General features: G+C 29.6%; 1 protein-coding gene across 2 annotated transcripts; it reads right to left on the bottom strand.

Annotated features, from left to right (window-relative positions):
- Positions 1–3,336: 3,336 nt before the first annotated feature.
- On the bottom strand, positions 3,337–7,224 carry LOC142526682 (putative transcription factor GLK1). 2 transcript variants are annotated; one of them, XM_075631224.1, is made up of 6 exons: positions 6,373–7,188; positions 5,779–5,919; positions 4,177–4,512; positions 3,930–3,977; positions 3,673–3,777; positions 3,337–3,506 (listed from the first exon to the last, which is right to left on the bottom strand). In XM_075631224.1, the coding sequence occupies exons 1-6, from the start codon at positions 6,868–6,870 to the stop codon at positions 3,354–3,356; spliced, it is 1,281 nt and encodes a 426-aa protein (XP_075487339.1). In that variant the 5' UTR covers positions 6,871–7,188; the 3' UTR covers positions 3,337–3,353. The 2 variants fall into 2 exon arrangements, with proteins under 2 accessions (XP_075487339.1, XP_075487340.1); XM_075631225.1 differs by lacking the exon at positions 4,177–4,512 and having other exon boundaries at positions 6,373–7,224.
- Between the last annotated feature and the right edge of the window lie 9,661 nt (positions 7,225–16,885).

Raw genomic sequence — 16,885 nt, 5'->3', positions numbered from 1 at the left:
TAGACATGCACCTCCTCGAACTCATGGACTTAATAGTTCGACTCATTAGTACGCAAGTAGGTACAATATACTCTATCACGAATAAAAAAAAAATAGTACTATTTTAAAAATGGCTGTGCACTATGGCAGTGTTTGGTACGTTTGATTAGGTAGGTTTATTTTGTTTTAACCTACCTAATCACATGTTTGGTACGTTTTTTATTTAACCAAGTCAATCCCTTCTATGAATGATTAGGTTATATTAGGTGTGATAAAATTATCACTCCTCACCTCCTAGGATTATTTATCCCACTCTTAATCCAGCCTATTTTTTCAATTTTACCCTTCTCCTCAATTTAAACTCACAACCACTTCCCTCCACCGACCGTCGGCCGACCACCACCGCCCGCTGCCCGCCGACCGCCGACCGCCACCGACCCCCGCCGCCCGCCGCCGCCCGCCGCCACCTCATGCCGGTCGACCGCCGGCCGATAGCCGGACCGCCGCTAGCCGGCCGGCCAACCACCGTCGACGAACTCCGCTGCCGCCCGCCGCCACAAAATTGGAAGTGCAATTTCGTCAATTCATCAAAAGATTATTATTTATCATGTTCTTAAAAATCATACCAAACATAATATTATTTTATCATTATCTACTTCAACCATTTTTTTATCATTTTTCTCTTAATCATTTCATTATTTTATCCTCCAAACCAAACGTAGCCTATAGATATAGCTTTTGAAAGAGATACTAAGAGATTTGATCAAGCAGCATTCGCATTAATAATTTTAACGATGAGCTTATCATCTATCAGATAGCTATAAAATCAAATTAAGCATCTTGTTGAAATTAATTTTTTCTTCTTAATTACTGGCATAAAATATTTCTATCAAAATTTTGTAATGATCGGTATTGATTTGGCTACATAATATTGGAATTTAAAATATAAATTTAAACTAACTCTAATCTATGCTATATATAAATGAGAGCTCATTAATATTAATGTTTTTAAGTATATACACATAATTATCGCTTAAATTTTAAAATAAAAAATTACAACAAAAAATCTATGATGATAAATTGCATAAAAATGTTCATTTATCTAACAAATCTTATACAATATTATAGCTATTCCTGAATTATTATTTTTCCACGAACTTAATATTATTCATAAGTTTTTTAAAATTTAATCTCACTATTATCTCATATTTGTATATTAAAATTTATTATATTACCATTTTTAAATTTGAAATTTATAATTAAAATATATTATCCGAGAATAAAAAATATATATTTTAGAAATATGACACATTTACCAGTTAGCTATACATCTATAATTAAAATAAGGTAGCTTAGTTCATGTTACGTGCAGATATCTACTCTTAGTAATTAACATATATCTTAAGATATACGGGCACCCCGGGAATTTTGTCTAAGAAAACTTATACTTTGAAACATCTGGAAATATCAGTGTCTGAGATGCATATTGACAAGAGAGGTAAATATTACATACATTAAATACAAGTGAAATAAATGCAAAAATCTCAATATTTAAATATTACATTATACACAAAACTACGTACGCAACTAGACCCGCTGCAATCGTCATTTGACGGAGAGACCAACTAATCAATTTTTAGTTATATTTGACGGATTGGAACAGACTAGTCCGCAACCTGCCACAACACATCATTTAGCGGGGCAGAATGTGTTAGCTCGTAATTTGAACGAGTTAAAAAATTATCAACTTAACACGTATATTTGACAAATAACGGGTCTGGTTCGTTTTAACAATTATGTATGTGCGTTAAAACTCAAGAGACAGTACACTGTAGTTGGTCTACATATAAAGAAAGCACCATCTTTTTTTAGGGCCCTTTTGTGCTGGACCTAGCTTTTCTCAGTAGTCCATTTCAACGTATTCATCATTTCCAACTCGACTATAAAAGATCTCCCAAAAAAAGACTATAAAATAATTAACTCACAAATAAATAAAAATACTAAAGATTTTGTAGCATTAAAAGACTGTAAGCCAAAATATGTGACATTTCACTGTAATTCTGTTTATTATATTTGTGGAAACATGCGATTTGGGACAGATGATAAAGAGAAACACAATAGCCACATTTTGTTTGTGTTTTCCATATGGCCACATCATCCTCATTATTATTTTTATTTATTTGTGAGTTTATTTAAATAAAATTAGATAATTGTCGATCGAATTTGTCGAACAAACCAATAAATTTGTTATATGAATTTTATTATTATGAATTTGAAATCTATATTATCAAATCTATCAATTTTAATACAACAATAAATTTGGTTTTTTAATACTTTATTTTATTAAATATATATTATATTTTCTAAAGAAATGTTTCATTAATGAATTTTACTATTTTTATTAATCAATATTATTGAAAAGACCTAAATATTTTTTTTATGAAATTATGACTTATTAATTATTTGGAGAATAATAAAGTTGACCGATAAATCAAAATAATGTTTACAAGATAGAGAAATGAGTATCATAAATCGATCTACGTTAAGTTTGAATAAGGAATACATTGATATCGAAATTATTGAGTTGTAAACGAGGCCTGTTAAAGTTTGCCATAAAAGTACAAGTGATCAATTTAATACATATTTCATTGTTTATATTGCTCATTTCTCAATATATGGGATTATTCACCATGAGATTATTGAATTTTTGATGAGGTTTTAAGTCGTATCCATATGTTTCACTCGTAAGATGAGATGAGAAATTGAAATATAAGAATAATTTTATATATTTTTCAACTCCAATTGTTGTAAAATTTGAACCAAACATGAGATTAATACGAAGATGTCGAATATCATCGTATGCACAAACGGTGTCTTAGTTAGTTTGTAATAACCCAAACCATTTCTTTCAGTAATAGAGTTTGATGACTCTGTACAAATGAATTAGTCTCTATTTGAATTAAAAAATTTGGTCTTAACATAAAGTGATCATGTATATCCATACAAGAAATTAAACTATTTAAAAACCAATCAATACTGAAACAAGAATCAATCTGCCGTTAAATGAGACTCTATTTATTATTATTTTAGATTAAATATTTTACATACAAAAAGTAGCGTCGCCCAAAGTCCATGATACACAGTATGTTCTTGCACCCATGGGAAAAAGAACAAAGCCCACACACACACACACACACACACACACACACACGAAAGAGGAAAACATGAAGATTAGACCATGATTTTTAATTCATCGATCTGTGTGCCGGAAATGTCGTCGAATTTTAGGGTTTTTTATTTTGTTTAATCTGGAAAAATCCAGGAAAACAACAAGAAAGAAAAAAAGCTGCAAAGAGCTTGATTAGTTATGCTTCTTAGTTGGAACATGTTGGTGGTATTTTTGATATTCCTTGAAGTTGTAGCTCCGACATTACACTGTCAGTAGATGGAGGCTTTAGTCCAAGTGGCAGCGGTAGCCATGGTTTCGATAGTACATCTCCAATGGCTGCATCTATACTCTCCTTTGACTGTTTTAAAACAAAAAAAACAAAAAGGTCGATGTTATAAAAATAAATTTGAGTGATATACGCCCAATTATATATATAACATAAATATTTCATTTGAAATAATGATATATTTCCTAATATTGTGGGTATGACTACTTAAAGAAGAGAAAAATCATATAAAGTTTACCGGATGGACGTCGGAAGGGGGTTGGGGCAGAGTTTGTCCGGAGGGCACGGCTGAGTACATTGCAGGAGGTGGTGATATCCCTTGAACTCTAGCTGTGGGAAATCTCTGCAACATTAATGAATTGGTTAGATTGTTTAGTTTGTATCCGAACATTTAATTTATAAAACTTGAGAATGACCTAAAACAAAGTACGTAGAGATATGCTACTAAACTTTGAAGCCATAATAAAAAATTGTAGTAGGGTTTAGTGTTATTACCGTGGGTGGCAGATGTGGTGGAAAGCAAGGGGTTCCTGGTGTTGGCACCTGTGTACACACAAAAACAAATATAATGATGCATTGTAGAGACAAGTTCAAGAATGTGGTTCGTGTAAACACGTATGCATGCAAGCACGGATCCCGTAGGAAAATAACATGTACATATAAAATCAAGATTCAGATAAAGTCACTTCTTTTCTTATCAAAATAAATTTTATTCTGGAGACCTTTATGCCTTTGGACTTACATGGTGGTGGGAATGCCAGAAAGAAGGGTCGGCAGATGGTGGCGGTAGCAAGGGGTGTGGTGGTGGAGGCCAAGATTGTGGTGGTGGGGGTGCCGATAGATGTTTAGGCCATGTGTGCATAAATGATTGGTCGACGGATGGGTGACCCCAAACATGTAAGGGTCTAAAATGAGGAATTGGAGACACAGGAGGAGGGAAGCCCATGGTGGGAGCAATCCAAGGGGTTATGTCTCTCTTCCCGGTGCCACATCCGGCACCGTACATCTGCCGCCTCTGGCTCCAATTTGCCGCCTCAGCTTCTCGGGCGAGCAAATGTTTCCTATGGGACCGGTATTTCTGTATAAGAATAAAACAAATTTTTTATACTAAACATCCCATATATTTATTCTGTATAATCAGCTGTTCAATTTGGTTGAATAGTTAAATCTATAATGTTGTAATACCGCCACGCCAATGTTATCAAACATAACCGTTCAGGAACTTTGTATTAATTGTTTTCACATAATATTTAAGAAATTTACAAAAGAAAATTGTATGAAGTATCCAAAATCCTCAAATCATATAGTAAGTAAAACGCACAGTGATTACTCGAAACGGGACAATATATACCTACTGTGGGAAGACAAAATTATTGGGATATATAATTTGGGTTTAGAGTACAGAAGATTTCATCAATCATAATTCATAAAACGTAAATAATTGTTTGTTCGTCAACTTTATTTAAATTATTAAAGTGAAGTTTCTTTTTTAGTTTTTGTCAATCCATAGAAAGAAAAATCTTGACAATTTTGAGTTCATTTGAAAAGTAATCTGAATGTATACAAAGAAGGCTTTAATGGGAAGTGACAAAAGACACGGGACAAAGGAGATAAGCTAATCATGGAATGCCAAAAACTTTCATTGTTCTTTCAACATCTCTAATAATTTACATATATATGTAGATAGAGCTTGATTATAAATTTTGGTGTTATATGTTGCACATGAATTTTTTTTCCCCAAAACATACAAAAGGATTGAAATATTAATTTAATTTAATTTTAATTAATTTAATTTACACCCTTTAAGAATTCTCAGAAAAATTCTAAGTTGCAGAAGGGATACTGAGTTAGTTAAATATCAATACAGAAAATAATAAATTAACATAAATACTGCACACACATTTCATTCAACACAACTGATTCATGTTTTTCTTTTTGAATGCCAATGCATTCATGTTTTGAATAATTGTTTTTAAAATTCTTAAAATTTTGAAATGGAATTAAGTTATCTTCTCGCTCGAATCCAGGATCTAAATTATGGCAAAAACTTGTGTGAGACGGTCTCACGGGTCGTATTTTGTAAGGCAGATATCTTATTTTCAGGTCATCCATGAAATTTTTTACTATTTAAGCTAAGAATATTACTTTTTATTGTGAATATCGATACGATTGACTCGTCTCACAGATAAAGATTCGTGAGACCGTCTAATAAAAGACCTACTCCTAAATTAATGGTTTAGCAGCGAGAACTTTGTTATGGACTCGGATCCTATTTCTTCTGAGAGAACACATAAAATGAAGCATGAAAAGAAATCATGGAGATGGAATTAATGAATATACATACTTGAAGATGGCTTGCGATGTTATGGCGAGTGAGACAATCGATTCCCATAAGCTCCAAAATCCTCGAAGGAACTGCCTTATCCACGCCAAGCTGCTCCACTGCTTGAACAAATCTTCTGTGCAGCTCTGGTGTCCAATCCACCTAAACACACATTTCAAGAAATCTCTTCATCCTTTGTTCATGTTATATATATATAATCATTTCAGATTCTTATCAAATCAAACCCATATAAATCCCGCTGTGTATAAGCTTTTAATGAGTTAAAAGTAGATGCATTTACATAGGTTCGGTTTCAATAGAAAACACCCCAGATTCACGTGACTTTGGCTCCCATGATTTGTGTGACAAATCCATGAATAAGAAAGGAAAAGATCTAAAACTACTCCGAATAGATAAGTTTATGTTTTTTTAGAAAAACAAGTCCTTTTTCTTTCCCTTTTTCGTACTTGCAGTAAATTAGTTAACACTGCAAACCTAGTTTTTACAGCATATATTCCTTTTTCAAGTTTGTTTTTTACATGGATTTAGGATTAATTTTGAACTTTAAAGGTAAGTGAAGATCTGAATCTACTAATTAATATAAATTTTTTATACCTTCACCTTCCTCTTGCCCAGAGGATTTTTCGAAAGAGCGGATGATTTTCTTCCCTTATTATCATGGCTTTCCTCTGGGGATGGATTAACTGCAGCATGTGCATCCCTTTTACTAACGATTTCCTCTCCTTGATTAATCAAGCTGGACGATCTTGAGTCAAGTTCCGAAGCCGAGGCTGAAGCGGAAACTGAAACTGAAACTTTTTCATCTTTTCCTGAATCATCATGATTAACCGAGACAACTGATAAACAAGTGGTGCAGTTCCTGTCTGATTCTTCGCCCCCACTGACTGAGAACTCAGCAATAATCTCCGTGTCCATTTCCAAATCCGGCAACAGATCTCCATCGTTGATTCCCATAAAAAGGTCATCAAAATCAATGTTATCCAGCAAATTGCCACCTGAGAAATCAAGAAACCCGTTCTCTTCCATTGAAAACCCTTCCATTTCACTTTCCCTTTCATTCTTTGCGCTCCTCAATGGCGAAACAGCTAGCATTCCAGATCTTCAACTAACTCGATTCACTAAGTCTCAAGCTCTCTCTCAATCTATATGCAAGATTTCATGAAATACAGCTCATATAATGAACAACATGTGCGTACGTTTTGCGTGTCTGTGTACAACAATAAAAAAAATAAAATAAACTAACAAGAAAGTAAGATTTATATAAGTCTGGCTGGATATAATTCGCTGCTGTAATTTTCTTTTATTATTTTTGGGAGCGTACAGGTGTGACAAGGTCGAGAATGGAAGAATTGGATATGCACCACAAATTGACTCAAGGGGGCAATACAGATTTTGTTTTTAAGCTTTTGTTTTGGCTTGTCCTATATTATATATAATCATTAATAACTCAACATGGAGTTTATGATTTGTGGATGCCCTTTTTTTGAAGTTTGAAAAATCTCCGTAAAAGTGTTTGCTCGTGAGTAGTTTCAATTTTATTTTTGTTCTCTCATGGAGGATAAACACAGAGAGACGGAGGTTAACGGCTTTATCAGACAGTAGCTAAGGAGAGAGAATTTGGTTCGAAAAGTAATAATAGAGGTAGCCTGGTGTTTATCTGTTAGTACAGTAAATATTGAATATAGGAGGATTGGCTTTGACCACTTAACTGTAACTAAGAAAACATTGAGAGAAGAGGAGTGTTTGATTGAGTTTTAAGAAGTGTTTTTTTTATTCTCACAGGATGAAATTATTTTGGAGTGTTTATGAAAATTAGTTTTTGCTTTCATTTTTATAATTATTAATCAAAATTATTTTGGGGTGTTTATGAAAACTAGTTTTTGCTTTGGATTGTAGAGGGATAAAATTCTGTTTATGTAATTTTGTTAATAGTTTAAAGTTACAATTTGATATTTGAATTTTTAAAAAATTTATCGTATTTTACAATTATTTCCAATTTTTATTTTTTTAAATGTTAAATTTTATTTATACATGAGTTTTTAAGAATTTCGAAAGAAATTTATTAATTTCAAAATCATATTTTATTACAAGCATATTATATTTATAAATTATTTTTTTATAATTTACATTTTCAATTTCTTTTTTTACATATTTTGTGAATTTATACAAAAAATTTCATTTGTTTTTATTTTAATTAAATCTTATATAAATTTGCAAGCATTCATGCTATAAAAAAACTTATTTTTGATAAAAAAAATTCAAAATTTAATAATAATTATATAAATACGTTTTTATTGTGTGAGTATCAAAATTTAGATAATTTATAAAGATAAATGTTATGCAGGTTAAGGGTATTGTTGTAATTTTTTTAAAAAAATCTTGGAATAAATTTTTTTCTACTATCAAACTTTAGCTTGTATTAGCTTTAAAATTTTATTTCTAAATACTCTTTACTTTTTTCTCGCTACCTGAAAAAAAAATCTCTAGAATCACTTTAAAATAAATAGAATCTCTCCCAAACAATCCCTAAATATGATCTAAAGGGTCTGAGTTAGAAGAGTGAGTGAGTATTTTGCCAATAGTCAGAACCCAGGAATTCGATTCTTCCAACCAACAGCTTCTCTGTTGAGCTATCACACATGGCTAGCCCAGGTGGTTTATCTGACGAACATGGTGTTGAATTGCGGAAATCTTAACAATCTTAATTTTGATGATAAAGAAACGCGTTATTATATTTTAACATATTAACTCGAGTGTGAAGTTGTGTCCTCAATTCGAAAACTAGAACCTGAATGCATTTGAGATTATATACAATGTAATAGATTAATTTACTCATACACACAATCATTCACAAAAAAAAGAGAGTTGAGCTTCAAGAAAAGTTGAGTGATAGTCTTCACTCAAAAACATTAAATATTATGTTCGTAGTCTTGACACAAGAGCCATTAAATATTATGCAGATTATGAGGTTGCGGTCTATAATCGAAATGCTCCAGGAGTCTCGATTAGGTAGGGGAATAAGTCCTAAGTCAAAATGAGTTTGTACAAACGGTTGTATAAATCAAAGTTTTCTAATGAATCGTTCCTAAGTTGAAGAAGGGGTAACGTAAGAGTTTTATCTCCAAACAATCATAAACAAATTTATATCTCTTATTTTATTGCATTTAGTTATTTTTACTATTTTTAATATGCATTGTTGACGCATTTTGTGTAACTTTCAAATACTAAAATACCAAATGTTTGATAAAATACTTCAATCAAACTATTTTTATTATTTGAAACTTGCATATTTTTAAATGATTTACCAATTAATTAATCGTTTTAGAGGGATTATTTTTAATTTTTTCTGTTTGATTTGATAACCAAACTCAATTTAATTTCTCGGTGCTCAGTTCATTTTTGAACATTTCAAAAACGAGTTATTGTAATTTTTTAACCACAAAATATTTTAAAACGTTTATTCATATCCATCCAATGGTTTTGCATTCTATTATGTTAGTACAAATATTTAGCCAATGTGCACCAAAAGATAGAGACTTCATGTTCTGAAGTCATAAATTTTTTTTTTTAAAAAAAAACTACATTAAATATGTATCAAATGCATGCACACCGATGCGTAGTGTGTGTGGGACTCTATTGTGATTTTAAAAAAAAAAAATCAATTAAATGTTGCTTGTTGAGTACGATTTATTTTGCTAGCGTGATTTACAGATCACTATGATGTTTTTGAGTTTACCCAAAACACGTTATCGGGGCTCCAACTTCACCCAAAAAAAAATTAATACGAGCTTTAAGGAAAAAAATAGAATACATTAAATATATATTAAATTTCTTTAATGTTGACACAAAATAAAATCGTGAACAAACAATATAATCGAGCAACCGACATATATTTGCGGTTAAAAAGATAAAATGGCCTGAATAAGAGCGCGACGGCCAATTTAATTACAAATATATCTTAAAGTGAAAAAAGGAAGGAAAAAAACACACATAAACAACCTAACCAAACCAAATTATTAGCCATGTAAATTGATATATATAGATTTTGGTTTTTTAAATTGATCAAAATTCGGTTTATTGGGATAAATTTATTTTTTTTGCACTATTGTGATTTTCATTGGAGAACTAATATGACATCGAACATGTTATCAATACTCGGCGTTGTGTCGATAGTGTCTGATACCATGTCAATAATTGGGCAAGAATCAACTAAAAATTCACAAAAATAAATTATTTTGCCAAGACTAAATATTGACCATTTAGAGTACCAAAAATCAGTATAGGCCAATTTACATTATCAATTTTGCCTTTCTCAGTATTACAAAATTCCTTTGTGTTAAGCTATATACCTGATTATATTAATAGAAAGAGATAAATAGATATGAATATTTATCAATGTCATATTTTAACGAAATTAAATTTCGAGAACAAATCATTTTCCTGACAAATTTAACATCAAATTAAATTATAAAGTGTTTGCTATTTAATGTATTTTGAATCATTTATATTAAAACTCGACTTCATGTTTGCGCTATATCGAAATATGATCGATAGTAAAAAAAAACTCAAACTACGAGTTTAAAAATTAAATTTGACTACTTCGAAGATTCAAATCGAAAAAACACATACTTATATCACAGTATTCTTTTTTCCATTGTGGTGAGTATTAAATTAATAATTTACAACTTGGTATGATGCAATAACTCAGTTAATTGTTACTTACAAAAACATATTGGTCATTTGGAGTGCACCAACAATTTTCGCTCATTTTGTCTAAAACTGGGGAAATGTGGCAAATTATATCGTTGATTATTTATAATAAATACTCTAACTACGAATACTGCCTACTTTTGGACTCCCCCGGGTCTTTCTAATGGTGAGTCCTTGCGAGAAAGGGGGAGAAATGATTCTTTTGCCATAATTTTGGAGTGACATCTGTACTTTTATTTAATTCATTGTAATATTTTTTTTTATGCTGTTGGATAAACTGAATGAGCGTATTAAATTTTTTATTTCAATAAAAAGTGGTTCAATGTCGAACTTTTAATGAATACATTATTACATTTAAATGGTAAATAGGGTTCATAAATTCCACGGTCTATATCGACCAAAGATATGTCCCTGTCCACGTCTTCGTGTCCTTGTCCTTGTCCCAAGTTGCCGCTTTCACTGCACTTACAAAGTAAAACTCCACACACGTAGATATACGAGTAGATCTCTTTTGAGACGGTTTCACGAATCTTTTTCTGTGAGACGGGTCAATCCTTTCGATATTCATAATAAAAAATAATATTCTTAGCATAAAAAATAATAATTTTTCATGAATGATCCAAATAACCGATATTCACAATAAAAATATTACTCTTAACATAAAAAATAATAATTTTTCATTGATGACCAAATAAGAGATCTAACTCACAAAATACGACCCGTGAAACCGTCTCACACAAGTTTTTGCTTATATATATATATATATATATTTGTTTTTTTAAAATAGTATTTTTACTGTTGAATTATTAATTTTTGTTTGAAACATTCAAATATAATAATAATAATTTTTTTAGAAAAAGTATATAATTAATATTATATATATCTATTCTATTTTATTAAAGTTGAAGACATGATATTAACTATCTAAGATAGACACCAATTTTTTCTTTCAACTTTACCATTATATTATACTAATATTACACTTTTGTTTTTTGTTTTGTTTTTCTAAATTTCAACATACACTTTTATTTTTATTTTTTTTTCAACAATTCAAATATCAATTTAGTCCCTCCATAATTTGTCAAATTTCACTTTAGCCCATCGATACTGATAAAAAAAACTGTATATACACGTATTGCGTGTGCAGTATAACTAGTTATATTATTAAGTCATAAAAACTAGAGTCATGAAATAACTAATTTTGTCGTCATAATAAATTGTTTAAAATACCAACAATACTTATTAAACTTATAAAAATACACTATTTTTATTTAATAAAAATACTAAAAAAATCTATTTTTGTAAATTATGTATTTCATGTCACTATCATATCCATTTTTTTTCAAAATTTTAAAAAAAATTAAAATATTTTGTTTAATCTTTAATCAAATTTCTTAATGATTATAACGTTTTTTATTATAAAACTTATTTTGAGATAACATTAAATTAAAAATAACAAAAAAAAAAATTAACACGTAAAATATCACAATGGGGAAAAGATCGCCAGTACAGTTGAAGTTGAAGTAGTTTAAATGGCGAAATAGGTGCTGCCTACAATTAATCGTGACAAACACATGTCATATGTTTAATGAGAGGGGAGTTTTGATATGTTTCATTTATATATTTATGCACTAGGATAGATCTGGTCCATCCTTATAGTAATAAAAAAAAATTTTGCAAAAAATTAATATTTTTTTCATAGATCGGGTTGAATTAGATATTCGTCTAAGATAATTGACATGAAACTGTCTCGTCTCGTATGAGTTTTTGTGATTTTTAATTAATTAATTTTAAAAGCATAAGGCAAAACCATTGCCTGGGATAATTTTTGAGGTGATTTACATTGTAAAAAGAGAGTAATTCTTGGAATTATGAAACTTAAAAGTTCTGAGGGGGAAATCTCCCATTATTAATAATAATGTTTAGCATTTATATCTTGTCCCGTCATACATCGTAAAACGTCAAACATTAAAAACTTATTTTTAAAGAACACTAATTTTATTTAAACCTGTGATTTATTTTCAACACGAGTACCGAGTTTCTAATTAGGAAAAAAAAAGAAAAAGAAAAAAAGATGCATAAATTGTTTTTCATTTGATATGATGACGAAATTTAATTTCTCAAGTCAAGGTGAATCTGAAATTTGAAAAACCATATTGGTTTTTGGCTTTTGCAATTAAGGTAAGAAAATTCTCTGAAGTTAGTACATATGCCAAAGTACAAAACAAATTTTAAAAATACTAAAAAAAAAACAACTTTAAAAGAAAGAAAAAGTCTGAAAAATAAAAATTATATTTTTATTCATGTAAATGACATGTTTTCATTTAGTTATTTTGTTTTGAATTCACTCCATTATTTGTCATTTTTCAATTTTAGTTATTTTCACTAAAGTTGTGACATGATATCGAAACTCTTAACAATTTTCGTTCATTTCATTATTTTTTGACGATACATTATTATTCCAGCAAAAAAAGACTAAAAATTATTATTTTTTTTCCAAATCTGAAATACATGTATAGTAAGTAATGTGGGGATACCGTAAGTCGTCTCAAAGCCAGTATTATGTGAATATTGGTAATCCAACGGAAGTCCAACAAACTGAAGATTATCCATTAAAATAATCGAAATTCAACTGGCTTCAAACACTGTCCCAGTAGATATTTGAATTTTTTTTAAAAAATATTTTATCACAATCGTCTCCGATTTCTTTCCACCGACGAAGCATCAGATGTTCTCCCAAAAATCTTCAATTTCAATAAAATAACAAAATTTCGAACCACCAATAGCTATGTAATGTCACTTTATTTTAAAAACTGGTTGGTCATGGACATATTACGATGTTTTGAACATGCAACTGTTAAAATAAACCATTACCCACAAAACATTATAATATTTAATCTACATTATTTTGAACTTAAAAAAATTATATAGATGGAGAGTATCCGTAAGTTTTTTTTCCAAAAAAAAAAAAAACAACGATTTACACGTGAGCCATTAAATATTCAAATTATTTTCCAATTTAAGATTGGTTTTGTAAAAAAACCAACATCAATCAACCACTTTATCCAAAGTTTAAATACTTACTATAGCATCAAATACCTCTATATAAAACAAAAACTGTTCGAACTGTAAAGTTATTTAAAAATAATCGCAAAAATGGACAGAGATGGCAAGAGAATTAAGAACCACATAAAAGTAGGTGTTAAAACTAAAGAAATTCCTACCACACAATTTTGATTTTATAGATCTAATCTCTGTCTGAATCTTTAAACTGACTTTTCGAATTGCTTTTGGCCTATTTTTTTATTTTTATTATTATTATTAATTTTTTATGTATATGTACTATATTATATTATTATTTTAACGAGTCGCTTTTACGCGACGGATATTCCACGAAATGGTCTCTATAGCCACCAGCATATGTCGATTGATATCCCATTACAAGGAATATAGAAAGATGGGGTAACTCGTACAAGCTTGCACATTTTATCCGCCAGACCCAACAATAATCGAAAAGCACTTAAACAACTAACACCAAATCTGAAATAACAGATCAATTTTATATGACAAATCTTTTATTTGATTTGATCTATAAAAAATAATAATTTTTACGTCAAAACATTATTTTTGATTATAAATATTGATAAAATCAAATAATCTTATCAAAGATATCGTATCACAAGATAACTATTCGACAACAAACGAGTGGATGCTTGTTCTCTGGTAATTTTTGGTAATAGTTGATAGATACGTGTTGCTGCTAATGGATCCTAATTGCTAATGCTTATTATCGGCTTCCATTGATTTTTATTTCACGGTTGCTAATGGTTCCTAATTGATCTTAAATAAATCTTATTAAATATTCTTCAAATTAACCTCCCCATATCCATGGAATCCTTTTAAAAACATATTTATCCTTCTATATAAATTTTGTAAAATATTATATTTAATCTGAAAAAATAAATAAAATTTAAAAATATTATAAAAACTTATTATATTGCCAAAAAATTTCATTGTATGTGGAAAATATAAATAAATTAAATCTTTTGGGCAAATTTAATTTTTTGGTATCTCGATGTGAATTTTTATATTTAAAAATCTATAGTTATTACCTTTATTTGTTGAGATTTTAAATATTATATTTTTGGGTAAATGTTTTTTTGGTATTTTTTTACTAATCTCTAATGTTTTTTTAAAATTTAATTTTTTGGTGTTTGCACGGAAAGTTTCAAAATGTAATATGGAAGAATAAATTTGTTGTTTTCAGAATGATTTCGTAGATAGGGGTGGATTGATTTGGAGAATATTCGAGGGGAATCATTAGCTTCTGTTAAAACAAACATTAATGGAATCCTCTTTCAAAAAAAAAAAAAAAATAATAATGGAATCCAATAAAGGAACACGTGTCAATCAACTCATACGTAGAGCGTGGAGTGTATGCATGACTGTGGAGAGGAATCTTGGCGTAACGCGTGTGTCTTCAAGACCTCGCCACGGAAGAAAACTCCATGGTTAAAAACTTTCGAATAAAATCTCAAAAATAAGGGAAATAGCATTACGTGCTTTTCACATAATTTGTGGGTTAGTGAGATGTATGCTTAACCATCCGCCTGGTTTTGAAAACGGCTCAAGTCGAAGGTAGGATCCAATAAATAGGACAGCACCGTGAGTCGCGTTGTGTCCGAACACGTTGAATAGCACTCTGTATTAACATCTTATATTAGTAACTGTCATGATTTTTATATATGTTCAACACAGATACCATTTGTAATTCAACATTCAAATCCGTTTTTAAAATAAAAAATTCCCATCCAAAATAACATTTTCATCCAAACACAACGTGAAACATTTCATATGAAAACTTTTGATATTCCAAATATTCAATACCAAAAATAACCCTGATATCATCCAAACGGGGAAAATAGATGTACATGCATTGCAAGTTTTGGAAAATATATATCTTCATAAATACGATAAATTAATATATGGTTTTTCACGTGAATGATGACAACATTTTAAATCACTCTAATGTTGTATTCGCATGAAAGAATTTGATTTGATATCGTATCATAAGATAACTATTCGATAACAAACGATTGGATGCTTATTCTCTTGTAATTTTTGGTTTCATGATCCAGGCAATAGTTGATTGGACACGTGTTGCTTTATCTGCTTCCATTTTGCTAATGGTTTCCTAATTGCTCTCAAATAAAGCTTATTAAATATTCTTCACATTAACCTCCCCATGTCCACGGAGTCCTTCTAAATTTTTTTTTATCCTTTTATATAAATTTTGAAAAATATTATATTCAATCTCAAAAAAATATTTTAAAAACATATTACTTCTGCCAAATAAAATTGATTGGGCGACAAGGTTCGGAAAACTAATTTGAAATCACACACATCGAGCATAACATTTCAAATTTATCGCAATTACATATGTATAAATTAACAAAGACGTGATTTGAAATTCATCCGATATAAATTCATCCAAATAAGTTTTAAAATAGGTCCCACTTTTATTACCCGGACTAAGTTTTAAATATATTATATTTATCTTGTTTTGGATTGGTGAATTATTCCACGTTACTTAATAGCCCCACAATATGGTGATTCTTATAATTTTATTTCGTTAAAATTATTTGTAAAAAAATCCAAAACTTAATTACGACATGCATCACATGCTTGCTGCAGTTTTATTTTATTCACTGTTTTTGTAATCATCCGTCACTTAAAATGTCGGTTGCACTTGATTAAAGTTTCGATTCGACGTCAAGCTACAATTATTTAAGACGTTTTACTATTACAAATTTCAATATTTTTGAATTTTAGTCGTTTGTGTGATGAATCTAATAATTGTCTCTGTCGTACACTTTGTTATCGAAATCTTGTTTTAGCCCGTTATCTCTTCTTTTCTTTCTTTTTTTTTTTTTTTTTCATTTTAACCATTTTTTTATGTGGCGCCAATATGACACCAACATAACGCTAACATATGTAGTGTCATATCAGAACTCCTGCAAAAATGGACTAAAATTGCCAAAAAATTAAAAATACAAGATTAAAGCTGAAATTTCTTAAAAAAATATGATCTAAATCGCAAATTGACAAACAAACAAACAAAATTGTATTTTTACTTATTTTTAAGATCAAAATCGCAAATAGATGGCTTCAATTTTAATTTATAAGACCATATAAAAACTCATTAACTGATTCTTAATAAAACTTTTTTTAATCACAACTGATTATTTCTATACTAAATGTAATATATACAATAGTATTTATAAAGATAATTAAATTTGTTTTATATAATTGTTTTGATCCAACATTGTTCTCATAATATAAGTTGCAGTGTCATTTTATTTTATTCCAGTGAAGTGAATTATTCGAGTTTGAATCC

The sequence above is a fragment of the Primulina tabacum genome, chromosome 15 (genome assembly GCF_025594145.1).
Source record: "Primulina tabacum isolate GXHZ01 chromosome 15, ASM2559414v2, whole genome shotgun sequence".
Lineage (NCBI taxonomy): Eukaryota > Viridiplantae > Streptophyta > Magnoliopsida > Lamiales > Gesneriaceae > Primulina > Primulina tabacum.
The sequence above is the reverse complement of the archived record's forward strand: the minus strand, read 5'-3'. Positions and strand labels throughout refer to the sequence as shown.

Coding starts and splice junctions, on each gene's coding strand:
- LOC142526682 (XM_075631224.1), bottom strand. CDS start 6,870: ATGCTAGCTGTTTCGCCATTGAGGAGCGCAAAGAATGAAAGGGAAAGT. Junction 5,920..6,372: donor TGGGCAAGAGGAAGGTGAAG/GTATAAAAAATT, acceptor ATGTGTGTTTAG/GTGGATTGGACACCAGAGCT. Junction 3,978..4,176: donor TCTGGCATTCCCACCACCAT/GTAAGTCCAAAG, acceptor GTGTGTACACAG/GTGCCAACACCAGGAACCCC.